The sequence below is a fragment of the Parambassis ranga genome, chromosome 12 (assembly GCF_900634625.1).
Source record: "Parambassis ranga chromosome 12, fParRan2.1, whole genome shotgun sequence".
In the NCBI taxonomy this organism is placed as follows: domain Eukaryota; kingdom Metazoa; phylum Chordata; class Actinopteri; family Ambassidae; genus Parambassis; species Parambassis ranga.
In genome coordinates this window covers 17,019,211-17,035,481 of record NC_041032.1, presented here as the reverse complement: position 1 = coordinate 17,035,481, position 16,271 = coordinate 17,019,211, and the positions used below count along the sequence as shown (strand labels likewise).

The window sequence follows — 16,271 nt, the reverse complement described above, 5'->3', positions numbered from 1 at the left end:
GCTGAGTCACACTGTCGGGTTAAAAATCGTTCTGCCCCTGGTGGGCTGGCGGGCTCCGCCCCTGGTGGGCTGGCAGGCTCCGCCCCTGGTGGGCTGGCAGGCTCCGCCCCCTCAGTAGCATCACCCTCTGCGCCTCTGCCCATATTTGGAGTCATGTCTGGTCAGGCTCCGGACAGACCCTCACAGAGGACTCCCCCATTTCTATTTACACTCACCCCCCCCCCCCACAGGGAAGCCCATATTTGGCGGTGTTCATGTGGCGAGTGTGGACTCACGAGAAGGCCTCCTTGACGTCATTGGGTTTGACGCAGCGGACGTAGTGCGGCGTGGTGGCGTTCAGCGTGTCCATGAGGAGATGCAGAGAGCTGCGGAACTGAAACAGACAGACACGCTGAGCACCAGCAGCGTCACACCTGGCAATGATGGGCGGAGCCTCACCTGGTGGCCCACCGACTTCCTGTGCTCCTTGTTGGGAGCTTTGGGGACGGTCTTCAACGACCGCACGTTCACTCTGGATGGCTTGGAGGAGGAGGGCACGTCGTCTTTGTCGTGAAATAGATCTGCAACCAGCTGGAACTGAGAGGGACAGCAGCTGATCACACACTCACACTCACTGACTGAGTCCTGGTTCTGGTTCCAGGTCCTACCTGGCTGGCCTTCAGGATGTTGATCTGCTCCTCGTAGACGGTGTCTCTGTTCTTTTCCAGGAAGCCTTCGCACTGATACTCCACCTGAGAGAACAGAGCTTTAGGAGGGAGCGGACCGAGCACGGAGCCAGGAGGAGGCCCGCAGAGCAGTGTCACATGATCAGGGTCAGCTGACCGCTGAGCGTTCTGCCCTCTGTTCATCATGTTCCGCTTTTCATTCATTTAGGAAAAGAAGATGGCGGCCGTCCTCTCACCTTGTCAGCGAAGTGTATGATGATGAAGGCCGTGTTGGACATGCGAGGTTTCTGGAAGTGAGCGCTGCTGGAGTGCTGTTTGTAGAGCTTCTGGGCCCAGTTCTGGTCGGTCCCCTTTGGCACCTGCAGCACAGCAACAAGTCAGATTTATCAGATCCAGGCTGTTCCTCATCATCATCATCATCATCATCCTCATCATCATCATCATCATCATCATCATCATCATCATCATCATCCTCATCATCATCATCCTCATCATCCTCATCATCCTCATCATCATCATCATCATCATCATCATCATCATCATCATCATCATCCTCATCCTCATCATCCTCATCATCCTCATCATCCTCATCATCATCATCCTCATCATCCTCATCATCCTCATCATCATCATCATCACTAGTCTTACTTTGCACTCCTCATCCAGCAGGTCCAGGATGCCGAGCCGGGCCTCGATCAGGTCGATGCACGGCTGGTTGTCGTAGAAGTCAATCAGAGTCCAGGGGATCTGCTCCTTCATGTACTCCTCCTGCTCCAGCTTGAAGACGTGCTGTGGGTGGAGCAGCAGGTCAGAATCTCTCTCACACACACACACAGACACACACACAGACACACACACACCCATCAGGCTGTAACACTCACAGAGTTAAACTGCTGCTGCAGCTTCTCGTTGGCGTAGTTGATGCAGAACTGCTCGAAGCTGTTCACCTCAAACGTCTCAAACCTGCGCACACACACACACACACACACACACTTATTACAGCGAAGTAAACAGACGGTGAGCGTGCCTCTGTCTTCGTACCCGTAGATGTCCAGGACTCCGATGAAGGAGTGCTGCTTGGAGGACGCCTGCAGCGCCGTGTTGATGTGCTCCACGATCCAGTCGAACATGCGAGCGTAGATGTGTTTGGCGAGCGCATCGCGGGCGTTGGTGGCCTGCTTGCTGGACATGGTCTTCACGTATGTCTCTGTCGCCGTCACCAGCTTCCTGTGGCAGAGCCAGTGCTCCATCTGCTGCAGCTCCACGCCCAGCAGCCGGCAGAAGTGCTGCAGGTGGAGGTCGTTCCTCTGCAACACACACAGAGCTTCGCTGTCAGAGAGAACACCTGCAATGAGCTGAGGTCACGTGACGCCGTCAGAGGGACGCACCGCGATGTGACTCGACTCGCCGTCCCTCTCTGAGCGGATCTCGATGTTGCCCAGGTGCAGGATGGAGGCCATGATTTTGAAGATGCTGCTCTGAGTGCTGTCCTTCACACCTGCACACACACACAGCGTTAGCCTCAGACAGCAGGGGGCGCTGCTGCACTGAGGGGAGGTGTGTGTCCTCACCCAGCAGTGTGAAGGCCTCTCTGGTCTTTTTGAAGTCTTCGGCGTCGTTCACGCCCTCGATGAAGATGTTCTCTCCTAGAGACGTGTACGTGAAGTCTTCTGCACTGGCTGAACAGACACAAAAGCTCCAGTCAGACTCAAACCTGGATCCTGACAGACTGTGCAGGGACACACTCACTCAGGCTGAGCTCCCGGAACTCCGCTAACGTGGCCGAGGCGCACAGCTGGTAGAAGATGTGGTAGTTCCTCTCATCCTCGGCCTGCAAACAGGAGGAACCCAGTCACAGCGTGTTTACAACAGAGACAGACAGACGGGCAGGCAGAGAGACAGGCAGAGAGACAGACAGAGAGGCAGGCAGAGAGACAGACAGAGAGACAGGCAGAGAGACAGACAGACAGGCAGACAGAGAGACAGAGAGACTGACAGACAGACAGACAGGCAGACAGAGAGACTGACAGGCAGACAGACAGAGAGACAGGCAGAGAGACAGACAGACAGACAGAGAGACAGACAGACAGAGACAGAGAGACTGAGAGGCAGACAGACAGGCAGAGAGACAGACAGACAGAGAGACAGGCAGACAGACAGGCAGACAGACAGACAGCATCCATCCAACACTCACCTGAAAGACCACGCGGGACTTCTCCAGCAGGTACGTCCTCATGTTGGCTCCGATGATGTGGTAGCGTCTGCTGAAGCCGATCTGGATGTACTTCCCAAAGCGACTGCTGTTGTCATTCCGAGTGGTTTTAGCGTTTCCAATGGCCTGATGGGAAAACCTATCAGAAACAGCTGGACACACATTTCCAAGATATGCTAAGCTAACAGGCTTCCTGTCTGACCTCCATGATGGGACTGGAGGCCAGGACCTTCTCCTCCACGTTGGTGTCGTTAGCGGAGCCGCCCACAGTGGCGAAGTATCGCATGGCGTACTTTGCAGAAACAGTTTTTCCCGCTCCTGATTCCCCGCTCACGATGATGGACTGATTCCTCTCATCTCTGCAAACCAGAGAGTTCAGCACGTACCACGCTCACATGAGGCGTGTGTGTCTGTGTGTGTGTGTCTGTGCGTGTGTGTCTGTGTGTGTGTCTGTGTGTGTGTGTCTGAGTGTGTGTCTGTGTGTGTGTCTGTGTGTCTGTCTGTGTGTGTGTGTGTGTCTGTGTGTGTACGTGTGTGTCTGTGTGTCTGTCTGTGTGTGTGTGTGTCTGTGTGTGTCTGTCTGTGTGTACCTGGCCATCTGCTTGAAAGCTTCCTCAGCCACAGCGAATATGTGAGGGTCCATGTCGCCCATGTTCTGGCCGCTGTAGGCGTTGATGACCTCCTCTCCGTAGATCTGCAGCTGCTCGTACGGGTTGATGGCCACCAGCACGATGCCTGAGGACACACACAGGAATCAGTCACACAAACCATCAACCTCTGTGTGTAACGATGACCTCAGAGCGGCGGCTGACCGCAGTACGTGTAGATGTGGTTGGACTCCAGGAAGCGGACGCGCAGATTGTGCAGCACCGCCGGCTCGTGCAGGTAACTGAGGGCGGTGAGGTCGTTCTCCCCCACCAGGATGTCGGGGTTACGGAGGAAGGGAAGAGGGTTACTCTTTGGACCGACTGCATACTCCAGGACCTGCAGGACCAACACATGGAAATCAATAATGTCAAAGGATCAATGAGCTGTGTGTGTGTGTCTGTGTGTGTGTGTGTGTGTGTCTGTGTGTCTGTGTCTGTCTGTCTGCGTGTGTGTGTCTGTGTGTGTGTGTGTCTGTGTGTGTGTCTGTGTGTCTGTGTGTGTGTACGTGTGTGTGTCTGTGTGTGTGTGTCTGTCTGTCTGCGTGTGTGTGTGTCTGTCTGCGTGTGTGTCTGTGTGTGTGTGTACGTGTCTGTGTGTGTGTCTGTGTGTGTGTCTGTGTCTGTGTGTGTGTGTCTGTCTGTCTGCGTGTGTGTGTCTGTGTGTGTGTCTGTGTGTGTGTGTCTGTGTCTGTCTGTCTGCGTGTGTGTGTCTGTGTGTGTGTGTGTCTGTGTGTGTGTGTGTGTGTACGTGTACGTGTGTGTCTGTGTGTGTGTCTGTGTGTGTCTGTGTGTGTGTGTGTCTGTGTGTGTGTGTACGTGTGTGTGTCTGTCTGTCTGCGTGTATGTGTGTCTGTGTGTGTGTGTGTGTGTGTCTGTCTGCGTGTGTGTCTGTGTGTGTGTCTGTGTCTGTGTCTGTGTGTGTGTGTACGTGTGTGTGTGTGTGTCTGTGTGTGTGTGTGTCTGTCTGTGTGTGTGTGTCTGTGTGTGTGTGTGTGTGTACGTGTACGTGTGTGTCTGTGTGTGTGTCTGTGTCTGTGTGTGTGTGTGTCTGTGTGTGTGTCTGTCTGTCTGCGTGTGTGTGTGTCTGTGTGTGTGTGTGTCTGTCTGCGTGTGTGTCTGTGTGTGTGTCTGTGTCTGTGTCTGTGTGTGTGTGTACGTGTGTGTGTGTGTGTCTGTGTGTGTGTGTGTCTGTCTGCGTGTGTGTGTCTGTGTGTGTGTGTGTGTGTGTGTGTGTGTGTCACCGTTTCATCCTCCAGTCGCAGGTGGAGGACTGGCTCCCCCTCTTTGTAGTCTTTGGTGATCTCTGCAGCCTTCCACACATCCTCAGGGTCCGGGATCCACACCCGAGTGTGCTGAAACACACACACAGAGTCTGATGATTGGCTGGAGGAAACATGATGACAGGCTGAAACAGCTGATGTCTGTCAGTTACTTCACACTCATTCATTCACTGTTGCTGACGTTTACTCAAACATGTAAAAGACAAGATGGCCGACCATGGCGACAGCAGACAGCCTGCACCTGATTGGTCACAGTTAGGCACGGACAGAAAACGACACAAATCTGCACCAGAGTTTGGACCTTTACCCTTAAACAGACCTCGGCCTGAGGACAGGACGGACCTGAAGACATGCATCCTGGGCTCACACATCTGAGACTCTCAGCAGCCAATGAGAGGACAGTCTGAGCCTCGGCAGGCTGATCACATGATAACAGTGAGGACTCGGAGATACGGAGAGCTGCTGTCGGTTATCAGGGTCAGTTCATCTGTTTGCACTCTGATCAAAGGCGTCATCAGCTCCCGGCTAATCACTGCAGAAACCCACGATGAGACGCAGCGTCCAACCCAACACAAGCACGATGTGCACCGTCGGCGCGCTCAGACGTCCTCCTCCATCAGTGAGAGTGGACCTGAGAGACAGGAAGTCCTCCTCATGTCCTCATTTCACTGAATTCATTCCTGACTCAGAATAAAAGCATCGAGCTGCAGAAACTCTGAGCAGCATCAGGCCAGGAAGAAAACACAACCTGAGCCACAACACACTGCACCGCTGCAAAGAACCACCGCTCACTGTGTCTGAGGATGTTTGTGGTTCTTTGTGCTTGTTGTGTGGTTCTTTGTGCTTGTTGTGTGGTTCTTTGTGCTTGTGTTGTGGTTCTTTGTGCTTGTGTTGTGGTTCTTTGTGCTTGTTGTGTTGTAGTTCTTTGTGCTTGTGTGGGTCTTTGTGCTTGTTGTGGCATTCTTTGTGCTTGTGTTGTGGTTCTTTGTGCTTGTTGTGTGGTTCTTTGTGCTTGTGTTGTGGTTCTTTGTGGTTGTGTTGTGGTTCTTTGTGCTTGTTGTGTGGTTCTTTGTTGTTGTGTTGAGGTTCTTTGTGCTTGTGTTGTGGTTCTTTGTGGTTGTTGTGTGGTTCTTTGTGCTTGTTGTGTGGTTCTTTGTGCTTGTGTTGTGTGGTTCTTTGTGGTTGTTGTGTGGTTCTTTGTGCTTGTGTTGTGGTTCTTTGTGCTTGTTGTGTGGTTCTTTGTTGTTGTTTTGTGGTTCTTTGTGCTTGTTGTGTTGTGCTTGTTGTGTGGTTCTTTGTGCTTGTTGTGTGGTTCTTTGTTGTTGTGTTGTGGTTCTTTGTGCTTGTGTTGTGGTTCTTTGTGCTTGTTGTGTTGTGCTTGTGTTGTGGTTCTTTGTGCTTGTTGTGTGGTTCTTTGTGCTTGTTGTGTGGTTCTTTGTGCTTGTTGTGTGGTTCTTTGTGGTTGTTGTGTGGTTCTTTGTGCTTGTTGTGTGGTTCTTTGTGCTTGTGTTGTGTGGTTCTTTGTGGTTGTTGTGTGGTTCTTTGTGCTTGTGTTGTGGTTCTTTGTGCTTGTTGTGTTGTGCTTGTGTTGTGGTTCTTTGTGCTTGTTGTGTGGTTCTTTGTGGTTGTTGTGTGGTTCTTTGTGCTTGTTGTGTGGTTCTTTGTGGTTGTTGTGTGGTTCTTTGTGGTTGTTGTGTGGTTCTTTGTGCTTGTGTTGTGGTTCTTTGTGCTTGTTGTGTGGTTCTTTGTTGTTGTTTTGTGGTTCTTTGTTGTTGTTTTGTGGTTCTTTGTGCTTGTTGTGTTGTGCTTGTTGTGTGGTTCTTTGTGCTTGTTGTGTGGTTCTTTGTGCTTGTTGTGTGGTTCTTTGTTGTTGTGTTGTGGTTCTTTGTGGTTGTGTTGTGGTTCTTTGTGCTTGTTGTGTGGTTCTTTGTTGTTGTGTTGAGGTTCTTTGTGCTTGTGTTGTGGTTCTTTGTGGTTGTTGTGTGGTTCTTTGTGCTTGTTGTGTGGTTCTTTGTGCTTGTGTTGTGTGGTTCTTTGTGGTTGTTGTGTGGTTCTTTGTGCTTGTGTTGTGGTTCTTTGTGCTTGTTGTGTGGTTCTTTGTTGTTGTTTTGTGGTTCTTTGTGCTTGTTGTGTTGTGCTTGTTGTGTGGTTCTTTGTGCTTGTTGTGTGGTTCTTTGTTGTTGTGTTGTGGTTCTTTGTGCTTGTGTTGTGGTTCTTTGTGCTTGTTGTGTTGTGCTTGTGTTGTGGTTCTTTGTGCTTGTTGTGTGGTTCTTTGTGCTTGTTGTGTGGTTCTTTGTGCTTGTTGTGTGGTTCTTTGTGGTTGTTGTGTGGTTCTTTGTGCTTGTTGTGTGGTTCTTTGTGCTTGTGTTGTGTGGTTCTTTGTGGTTGTTGTGTGGTTCTTTGTGCTTGTGTTGTGGTTCTTTGTGCTTGTTGTGTTGTGCTTGTGTTGTGGTTCTTTGTGCTTGTTGTGTGGTTCTTTGTGGTTGTTGTGTGGTTCTTTGTGCTTGTTGTGTGGTTCTTTGTGGTTGTTGTGTGGTTCTTTGTGGTTGTTGTGTGGTTCTTTGTGCTTGTGTTGTGGTTCTTTGTGCTTGTTGTGTGGTTCTTTGTTGTTGTTTTGTGGTTCTTTGTTGTTGTTTTGTGGTTCTTTGTGCTTGTTGTGTTGTGCTTGTTGTGTGGTTCTTTGTGCTTGTGTTGTGGTTCTTTGTGCTTGTTGTGTTGTGCTTGTGTTGTGGTTCTTTGTGCTTGTTGTGTGGTTCTTTGTGCTTGTGTTGTGGTTCTTTGTGCTTGTTGTGTTGTGCTTGTTGTGTGGTTCTTTGTGCTTGTTGTGTGGTTCTTTGTTGTTGTGTTGTGGTTCTTTGTGCTTGTTGTGTTGTGCTTGTGTTGTGGTTCTTTGTGCTTGTGTGGTTCTTTGTGCTTGTGTTGTGGTTCTTTGTTGTTGTTTTGTGGTTCTGTGTGCTTGTGTTGTGGTTCTTTGTGCTTGTTGTGTTGTGCTTGTTGTGTGGTTCTTTGTGCTTGTTGTGTGGTTCTTTGTTGTTGTGTTGTGGTTCTTTGTGCTTGTTGTGTTGTGCTTGTGTTGTGGTTCTTTGTGCTTGTGTGGTTCTTTGTGCTTGTGTTGTGGTTCTTTGTTGTTGTTTTGTGGTTCTGTGTGCTTGTTGTGTGGTTCTTTGTGCTTGTGTTGTGGTTCTTTGTGCTTGTGTTGTGGTTCTTTGTGCTTGTTGTGTGGTTCTTTGTTGTTGTGTTGTGGTTCTTTGTGCTTGTTGTGTGGTTCTTTGTTGTTGTGCTGTGGTTCTTTGTGCTTGTGTTGTGGTTCTTTGTGCTTGTTGTGTGCATCATGTTGTCATGTTTCCTGTTGTCCAGTGAACTCTTCAGTCTGCAGAGATTAAAACTGACATCAGCTGATCACATGATGTCACACATGTGTCCTTTTATGCAAATTTTCCTCCACTGAAACCAGCAGGTCATTTACATACAGTCAGGAACCACTAGAGGTCATGTGACCCAAACTGACCATACAGAGACCCCTGTGGTCTCCACCCTGCTGTCTAACACCTCCACCTGTGACTGAGCATTGTGACAGCATGTGTCAGAAACGGTTTGATACTCCTGAGGATTCAAGGTTACATTCTGTCAGAAAAGGAAGGAAACTGTCGAAGACTTTGACCGTGAAGCTGATAAAAGTGCAGGAAGTCACACACACACACACACACACACACACACACACACACACACACACACACAGATCTGCATCATATTTATCAGCTGGAGTGTAATACCTGATCAATCATTAGTGAATGATTCAATAATCAATTCAAGATCTGCAGGTTTTATACTAATGTACACTAAACGGCTTAAAGCTCATCGTGTCACAGCGTCTCTGTCCACTGAAAGCTGTCCATTCATGCAGGACGGCCAATCACAGGAGTGTGTGTGTGTGTGATTATCTGGGACAGCGTCAGACAGCGTCCAATGGCTGAGCAGCATGTTGCTTCCATGTTAAGCATCTCAGCAGGAAAGAGTGTAATGAGGACACACACACACACACACACACACTAAAGGGTGAACGGCTCTCTGCACACAGGAATGCATGTGAGTGGGGGAGGGGCTGTCCCACACACAGCCTCACACAGTCCTGGCTGTATGTGGACAGACAACATGTCACTGATCACTGATCAATAACATGTAAACAGCTCCAGCGAGCTGCAGGCTGGTTTTCATGGTGAAGACACGTCTCTGAGTCGCAGCACAAAACAGGAAGTCCAGGCTGCAGCTCAGCAACACACACCGTAAAACAACAACCAATCCAAGCTTCACTTATTCTGCAGGACTGCATCAAAATAAAGAGTCCACTCCAAGAATATTCAGTAAAATCTAAAGTCCTGTCCTCCTCAGCAGGACGCCATGATGGAGTCACATGACCAACACTCAGAGTCTCTGTCTGACCTGCAGCTTCCTGCAGCTGATCTCTGTCTGAACACCTGAGAGATTCTACACACACACTCTGACTGCAGACACACACACACACACTCTGCCTGCAGACAGGATGGAGTGTGTGTGAGTGTGTGTGTGTGTAGAGGACCAATGAGAACACACTGGCTGACCATGTGACAGGAGAGAGAAACAACAATTCAAACCTCTACAGAGGTTTTTATTGTGAAGCTCAGCTGAGGATAATAAATGATCTTTGATCAATAAATTGACTGCAGGGTCTGACTGACTGGCTAATGCTAATGCTAGCAGCCCAGGAGCAGTGTGTGTTTCCTGCTTTGTTTGTACACTCAGGGGGGGAGGGGCAGGGGGGGGGGCAGACCAAAGTGGTTCTGCAGGTTCTGAATGAATGAAAGCCTGGAACAGCTGACGTCACGCCGGCGGCCTTTCCCACCACCCTGAGAGCAGCTCGCCTGTCTCAGGTTTCCATTCTGAGCCGCACAGGTGAGCGGAGGCTCCGCCCAGCGATGAGCCAGCACAGTGACATCAGCCTGAGGGTGAAGTCTGGGTGTGTCTGAACAACAGCTCCCTGTCGAGGAACTTTGATCTGCAGGCGGCGCGCAGCAGAGTGCTACGGGCAAAGGTCGCCTCCACAGAGCCTCCTGCAGAGGCTCCGCAGAGCGGCCTGCAGAGGCTCCGCAGAGCGGCCTGCAGCTCGCCTAGAGGGCGCTCTGCACAGTAGTGGGCTGCACCAACCAATCAGAGCATGTTCAGGATTTGTACCTGAAACCTACCAGTTCATCAATAGCTGTGTATTGACTTCATAACTTCATGAACTCATACACTTCCTCACCCTTGTGTAACACACACACACCTTGGGGAGCGTTTGTGGGCGGAGCTTACAGAGAGGATGCTGCTGATGGTTGAAGGTTCCAGCATTTTTAAACTCATCAACAGGAAGCAGAGTTCAGTAGTTCGGCTGGTAGAGCAGCTGTCCACTAAGCTTAAGGTTGCTGGTTCAATCCCTGCTGCATGCTGGGTATTATTTTATGACATCACACACAGACAGACACGTTCAGACGGATGATGATGCAGCTGCACATGAGCAGATGGAGCCGCCGGCCTGAAGCTGGCGGCAGCTCTAAGTGGCCCTACTTAATGAGGAGGAGGATTACAGAGCCGCACACACAGATGGCCCGACTGTAATCAGAGGTAATAACAAGTATTGATTAATCTGATCTAATCCAGCAGAGTGTCACTGTACAAGTTCTCATCCTTTAACCTTCGTCCTCATGTTTCCAGGGAGACATTTACACTCATATGTGAAGGCAGCATGCAAACAGGAAGTGATGTCACACTGACAGCTGGACAAAACAACAGAGGACAGACCATCAGACACAGACAGACAGAGGACCTCCAGAACCACTCTGTCCACAGAACAGCTGCAGCTCTGACAGACCACGACAACCAAAGCTCATCATCAGCCTACACTTCCCATAATGCACCTGTGCATGAAGTCATCACAGCCTGAAACTTCTGGAGCATCAAAGTTCTTCGGATTTAACTATCTATGAGTCACGTTTCATTACTGATCAGTTAAATTAAAGGTTCAATGATCAGGTGATTGATGATGACGTCACGGTGTTTGGTGCCTCTCACCGAGCTCCAGTCAACAGCCTGACTGTAGAACTCTCCGCGGTGTCGGGCTCATGTGAAATCATCTGCACGGTTTCCCTGTTCAGATTCTGTCCGGCTGAGACCGGAACACGGTCAGCAGGTGGGCCAACAGGTGCTGCAGAGCGGACGTGTTCTACTTGGTCCGTCAGAGCTGTTAGAACGGGCTGGAAGTGAGCGGCAGGTGTTTTCCAGGTGGGAGCGGAGCGGGAACTCACCTTCGTGTACAGCTCGTTCACAGACATGGTCCCGATCGATCACACACACACGGCCTCCACTAGAGATCCATCAGGGTCCCGTGAAGTTCCGGCTCGGTTCAGAACCAGCGCGCGCGCGGCAGGTGTCTCCGAGTTTCGGTCACTTTGTTCCCTTCTGACCGGACGCGCGCCTTCCTGGAGTTTCCCTCCGGTACCGATCCGACCTTTACGCGAAGCTTCACACGAGCCTCAGACGGACCCGAACCGCAACAAGTTCCAGAAATTCGGTCACAAAGCGCAGAGAGAGCCGCAGGTGGAGGAGGAGGCCGGTTCTTCCTGTGCGCCACACTGGCCGCGGACTGACTGCTTCCTGGATCCCAGCCAGGTTTCTACTGTACACACACACACACACACACACACTCCCCAGCATAAGGCTCGCAGCCCCACTGACGGTCCCCAGAAAACCCTGCGAGGTCACTGCCTGCTGATTGGCTGAATCCTTACTAATAATAATAACAATAATAATAATAATAATAATAATAATAACAACAACACAGGCACTCAGTTGTTGCTGTTCTGGTTTGTCAGGAAAAGGTTTCCAGGGAGCAAAGCTGAAAAGGTGCATCTGTGTACTAACACAACAAAGAAACGCACACTCACACTCACACACACACTCACACACACACTCACACAGCTTTGAGGCTGAACCTGTGAACATTTTCCACTCAGAGGAAACACACAGGTTTTTCCACATAAAGTCAATCAAAGCTTCGTGTGTGTGTGTCTGTGTGTGTGTGTGTGTCTGTGTGTGTGTGTGTGTGTCAGTCGTGTTATCAGACACATTGTGTAATGTGGCCACACTCACAGTGTTAACTTAACCCTCAGCTCATAAAAGCTCCTTACCTTCACATAGGGGTAATAATCCATCCTCCCAGCTCAGCAGATGATCAGCAGATGATCAATAAATAGATGATCCATAAATCAGAGCCTGGTGGTGTGAAGCAGCATCAGTGTGTGTGTGTGAGCAGCAGCAGATCAGACCTGTCTGTGCTCACTGATTATTCAGCTAATGAGTCCACTCCCAAACCGCTCCTTCTGCTGGAATGAGCTCAATCTGACAACACGCCGCTCCACCCACTGCAGGCCTGTCCCTCCGTGCTGCTACACCGCCATGCCTTCACGCTACACGCCTCCACGCACACCACACACAGACACAGACACACACAGACACACACACCACACACAGACACACACACCACACACAGACACAGACACACACACACACCACGGCCAACCACAGAGGCTCCAAAAACAAACATGTGCTACACCTCAGCAGCTCCTGGAGGACTGAGGTCAGATCTCTGCTCAGGAACTGTCCTCACACACACAGACACACAGACACACACACACACACACACACACTCACACACACACCTGTTGTTTCGTTTGTGTTGAGGTGTTTGTTTTTTTTTGGCCACCCTGTCTCCAGGTGGCTGTTGTGTAAGTGTGTGTGTCAGTGTGTGGACACACACCACAGTGTCGTCACCGTATCATTCTCTAGCTCCTGCAGGGCTGTGTCCATCTGTCACGGGGCCCCAGGATAAATCAGAGGAGCCCCCTTTATGGTCCATGTCCGCACAGAGTGAAGGATCATGGGAAGTCAGCAGACACCCAGGTGTGTCACAGGGAGGGGCCATGCTGATTGGATGAACTGTCAGAAACCTGTGTGATGTCACAGATGGTTCATTAGAACGCAGACCATCATGATGTGTCACAGGGTGACCTTTGACCTTTCAAAGCTAACCAGCTAACCTGTTAGCATGGTACTGACAGTTTTACAGAGGATCATCCAGAACGGGTCATTTATGTGAAGCACGGCGTTCTGATCAGCTCAGTGTCTGTCTTCTGAGCGCTCGGTCACATGACCACATCTTTCACAATAAAAGCTCCGACTCAGTGGAACACCCTCAGTAAACAGCTGCTGACTCAGTGTGTGTGTTTCAGCTCTTTAATGCCTTGTAGTACACAAACATGCGGCGGTGTGTTCACACACAGCGTCGGTCCTGTGCACAGTGATCAGTTGGGGTCCGGGTGGTGTGTGGGTGCAGACCGGCCCGCCCTCCTGAAGGGGTGGCTGCAGTCGGCTGCGGGTCGTGACAGGATCTGCTCCTTCCTGCTGTCGTAGAGCTGCTGCAGCATCAGACCCTGCTGGTGCTCCCGGACAGCCTGAGCTCGCTCCTGGCTGCGGCGCTCCTGCTGCTGCTCCACCTGAGCCCGCAGCCCCCCCTGGTGGGCCACGGCGGCCTGACGCACGCTGCAAGACAGAGAGAGAGAGAGAGAGAGACGCATCACTGTGATGTCACACACAAACAGGAAGAGCCAACATGCCAGCTGCAGTTCTACCGTCTCCTCTGCTCCTCATCCTCCAGCTTCACCTCCTCCACCTCCCTCTCCAGCTCCTCCCTCTCCCTGTGCAGCTCCGCCTGCCGCTGCAGGTTTTCCTCCACTACGGACACAACGAGATGTTTAAGGACATCAGGAACCAAAGTAATTCTAGAAGGATCAGGTGGTTCTCTGTGAGTGTTCAGAGTCTGTGAGGCGCTCTGGTTTCTTACGTTTGAGCTGAATCTGCAGGCGGCGAGCCTCCATCACCTCCTCCATCAGGCGGTCTCTGGCCTCTCGCTCCAGGCGGCTTTTCTCTTTCCTTTTGGCCAAGGCTTCCTTCAGCTGCTCCTCCACCAGCTGCTCCATCTCCTCCTCCTCCCTCCTCTGCCGCTGCAGCTCCTCCCACAGATACTGCCGGTACCTGTGCTGCTCCTCACGCAGCTGCACCTGAATGCAACACACACACATGTCGAACCTCAGCCGCTGGACTCTGGTCACATGATCAGTCAGTGCGTTCTCATTGGTCCCTGCTTCTCACAATCTACAATGTTACATGTTAGTGTCTCTGGAGCGCCCCCTGTGGGACAAGAAGCGTCCTGGAGAAATGCTCTGGTTCACACAGGATCATACAGCCAGCCCTCTGGCTCCACCTGCTGGCCTTCGCCTTTGTGTTTCTGCTGTTGGTGTGTGCAGCAGACTGTGAACGCCTCAGGGATGCGTTCACTTACCTTCCTCTCAGCAGATTCCTGTTTCTCGTCAGTCTCCTGCTGCAGCAGCTGCTTCAGGATGTTCATGTCCAGCTGCAGCTCCTCCTGCTGCTCTCGAGCCAGGCGCTTCATCTTCAGCCGGAGGCCCTGATCCAGCCGCCGCCGCTGCGTCCTCTGGTCGTGCAGCTTCTGCTGCTGCCGCCGCTGCTCCTGCAGGAGCTCCGCCTGCCGCTGCTGCTCCTGAGAACACAGCACAAAGCGTCTCACTGTTTGATGTGTGTGGTGGTATGAGTGGTGTCACGGTGCGGTGTGGTGTCAGACCAGCAGCTGCGCCTCCTCCTCCCTCAGCCTCCTCTGCTGCTCCCGCTGCTGCTCTCCGGCCTCCATCTGGCTCTTCAGGCCGGTCAGCTGCTCGGTGTTTCTCTGCCGCCGGCTCTCAGCTCGCCGCCTCTCTTGCTCCTCTTTAGCCCTTCGGTCGGCCTCCCAGAACTCTTCCAACAGCCACTCCTCCTCCCGCCGCCGCCGCTCCTCCTCTCGCTGGCTGCTCACCTGGGCGGCTCGCTCCTGACACACTTGCCGCTCGCGCTGTTTGATCAGGGTGCTGCGCAGCTCCTCACACTGCTCCCTGCACACAGAACGGACCAATGAGGGTCTCAACACTCAGCTGATCACATGACCAGTGTGACCTTTGAGGTCCACACCCATGGGAAGCCCCCTGAACGGGACCTGGCTCCTCTGGTGTGTGGATCAGGAGCCTCAGACCTGAACTGCTGCTCCAGCTTGTCGGACACCAGCTGCTGCCGCTCGCTCTCCCTCCTCTCCCTCAGAGCTTTGGCCTTCTCTCTCATCCTCGCCTGCCTCTCCAGCGTCGTCTCCTTCTTCTCCTCCAGCTCCTGCAGGAGCTGCTGCTCCTCCTCCTCCAGCAGCTGCCTGAGCCTGAGGAGGAAGAGGACAAGTCACAAAAGTCCAAACACAAGTCCTATTGTGACCCACTGAAGTAATCTGAGTACTTCTGAGGACAGACCTGTGCCTCCTGTCCTCAATGTGGGACTCGTGTTGGTCCAGAGCGGCTCGGACTCGTCTCTGGACGTCCCTCCTCAGGAAGTGGCGCTCGGAGCTCTGCAGCCATGACACGGTGACATCACAGGTCACCTGATTCTTTGTGAGGTCCAGGAAGTTCTGCCGGGCCTCGTCCTGTCTCTGTCTCAGCAGGATCAGATGATCTGCCGGTCTCAGCGGTGAGGACTTGGCCCTCTGTGACACAATAACAAATTAAACTACTGCACAGTACCTGTCCACAGCACGGCAGAGTCCTGTCTGTCTGTGTCTCTGTCTGTCTTCATCAGTCTCTGTCCCTCTCTGCCTCTCTCTGTCTGTCTCTGTCTGAAACATGAACTCACCACAGCCACTGAATGCGGCGTCGGTCCGTTGAACTCGCGGCATTTGTTTCTTCTCTGACTGAGCAGCATGGTCCGGTCCCGGTGTTTCCTCCTCTTCCTCCTCTTCCTCCTCGTCTGTCCAGCTGCTTTATGAACCTCACACAGACGCACGGTGGTTGAAGCACAACGGTCTCCACGGCGCAGAGTTCCGTTGCCATGGGAGCGAAAAAACACGAGCTTCTCCATGAGGAAGAGCGGCATTTGCGCATGCGTACACGTATTTATGTTTTTTAGAGATTTGTTTTACTTCCTGTCGATGTTGTTGTTTACGTCACATGTTTACATACAGAACCAGCACGTTAGAGTAAAAATGACAAAACATGTTTTCAGCCGTTTGATTGGTTATGGGCGGAGCCGAAGTTATTTAGGCCACGTGACACACTGTGTGTGTGTGTGTGTGTGTGTGAGTGTGTGTGTGTGTATCAGCTGGGTTGGAGGCTATGTGCGCCACACCAACTCGTTTGTGGTGACAGTATGTATATGTTAAACTCTGCCATACATGTTATATTTTGTAGTTTTATTTCTATGAAATCTGCCGAACGCCTCCAGACTCAGCAGAGCAGGCTCAGCGCTGTGAGTGAACGGACACAGTCAACAGCCAATCAGAGCTCGAGTCAGCGACCTCAAAGCCAATCAGAAG

General features: G+C 51.6%; 2 protein-coding genes across 5 annotated transcripts in view; both read right to left on the bottom strand.

Annotated features, from left to right (window-relative positions):
• The window catches only part of myo5b (myosin VB), a 21,892-nt gene extending 9,708 nt beyond the window's left edge, over positions 1–12,184 (bottom strand). For 2 of the 4 annotated variants that reach the window (XM_028417606.1, XM_028417602.1), the window contains exons 1-16: positions 11,122–11,450; positions 4,766–4,876; positions 3,690–3,861; positions 3,468–3,612; positions 3,080–3,236; positions 2,860–3,003; positions 2,415–2,496; positions 2,237–2,344; positions 2,054–2,163; positions 1,707–1,972; positions 1,547–1,628; positions 1,314–1,454; positions 902–1,024; positions 648–731; positions 439–576; positions 276–373 (exon numbers count right to left, since the gene is read on the bottom strand). In XM_028417606.1, coding sequence (XP_028273407.1) covers positions 276–373; positions 439–576; positions 648–731; positions 902–1,024; positions 1,314–1,454; positions 1,547–1,628; positions 1,707–1,972; positions 2,054–2,163; positions 2,237–2,344; positions 2,415–2,496; positions 2,860–3,003; positions 3,080–3,236; positions 3,468–3,612; positions 3,690–3,861; positions 4,766–4,876; positions 11,122–11,148 — 1,988 coding nt within the window. In that variant the 5' untranslated portion in view covers positions 11,149–11,450. Of the gene's footprint in view, positions 1–275; positions 374–438; positions 577–647; positions 732–901; positions 1,025–1,313; positions 1,455–1,546; positions 1,629–1,706; positions 1,973–2,053; positions 2,164–2,236; positions 2,345–2,414; positions 2,497–2,859; positions 3,004–3,079; positions 3,237–3,467; positions 3,613–3,689; positions 3,862–4,765; positions 4,877–11,121; positions 11,451–12,003 lie in introns of those variants that run through there. The other 2 variants (XM_028417603.1, XM_028417605.1) reach the window with 2 other exon arrangements.
• Positions 12,185–13,171: 987 nt separating this feature from the next.
• Positions 13,172–15,776, bottom strand: cfap53 (cilia and flagella associated protein 53). The gene is made up of 8 exons (XM_028417973.1): positions 15,593–15,776; positions 15,217–15,446; positions 14,955–15,128; positions 14,514–14,817; positions 14,214–14,432; positions 13,716–13,932; positions 13,504–13,606; positions 13,172–13,414 (listed from the first exon to the last, which is right to left on the bottom strand). The coding sequence occupies exons 1-8, from the start codon at positions 15,659–15,661 to the stop codon at positions 13,177–13,179; spliced, it is 1,554 nt and encodes a 517-aa protein (XP_028273774.1). The 5' UTR covers positions 15,662–15,776; the 3' UTR covers positions 13,172–13,176.
• Between the last annotated feature and the right edge of the window lie 495 nt (positions 15,777–16,271).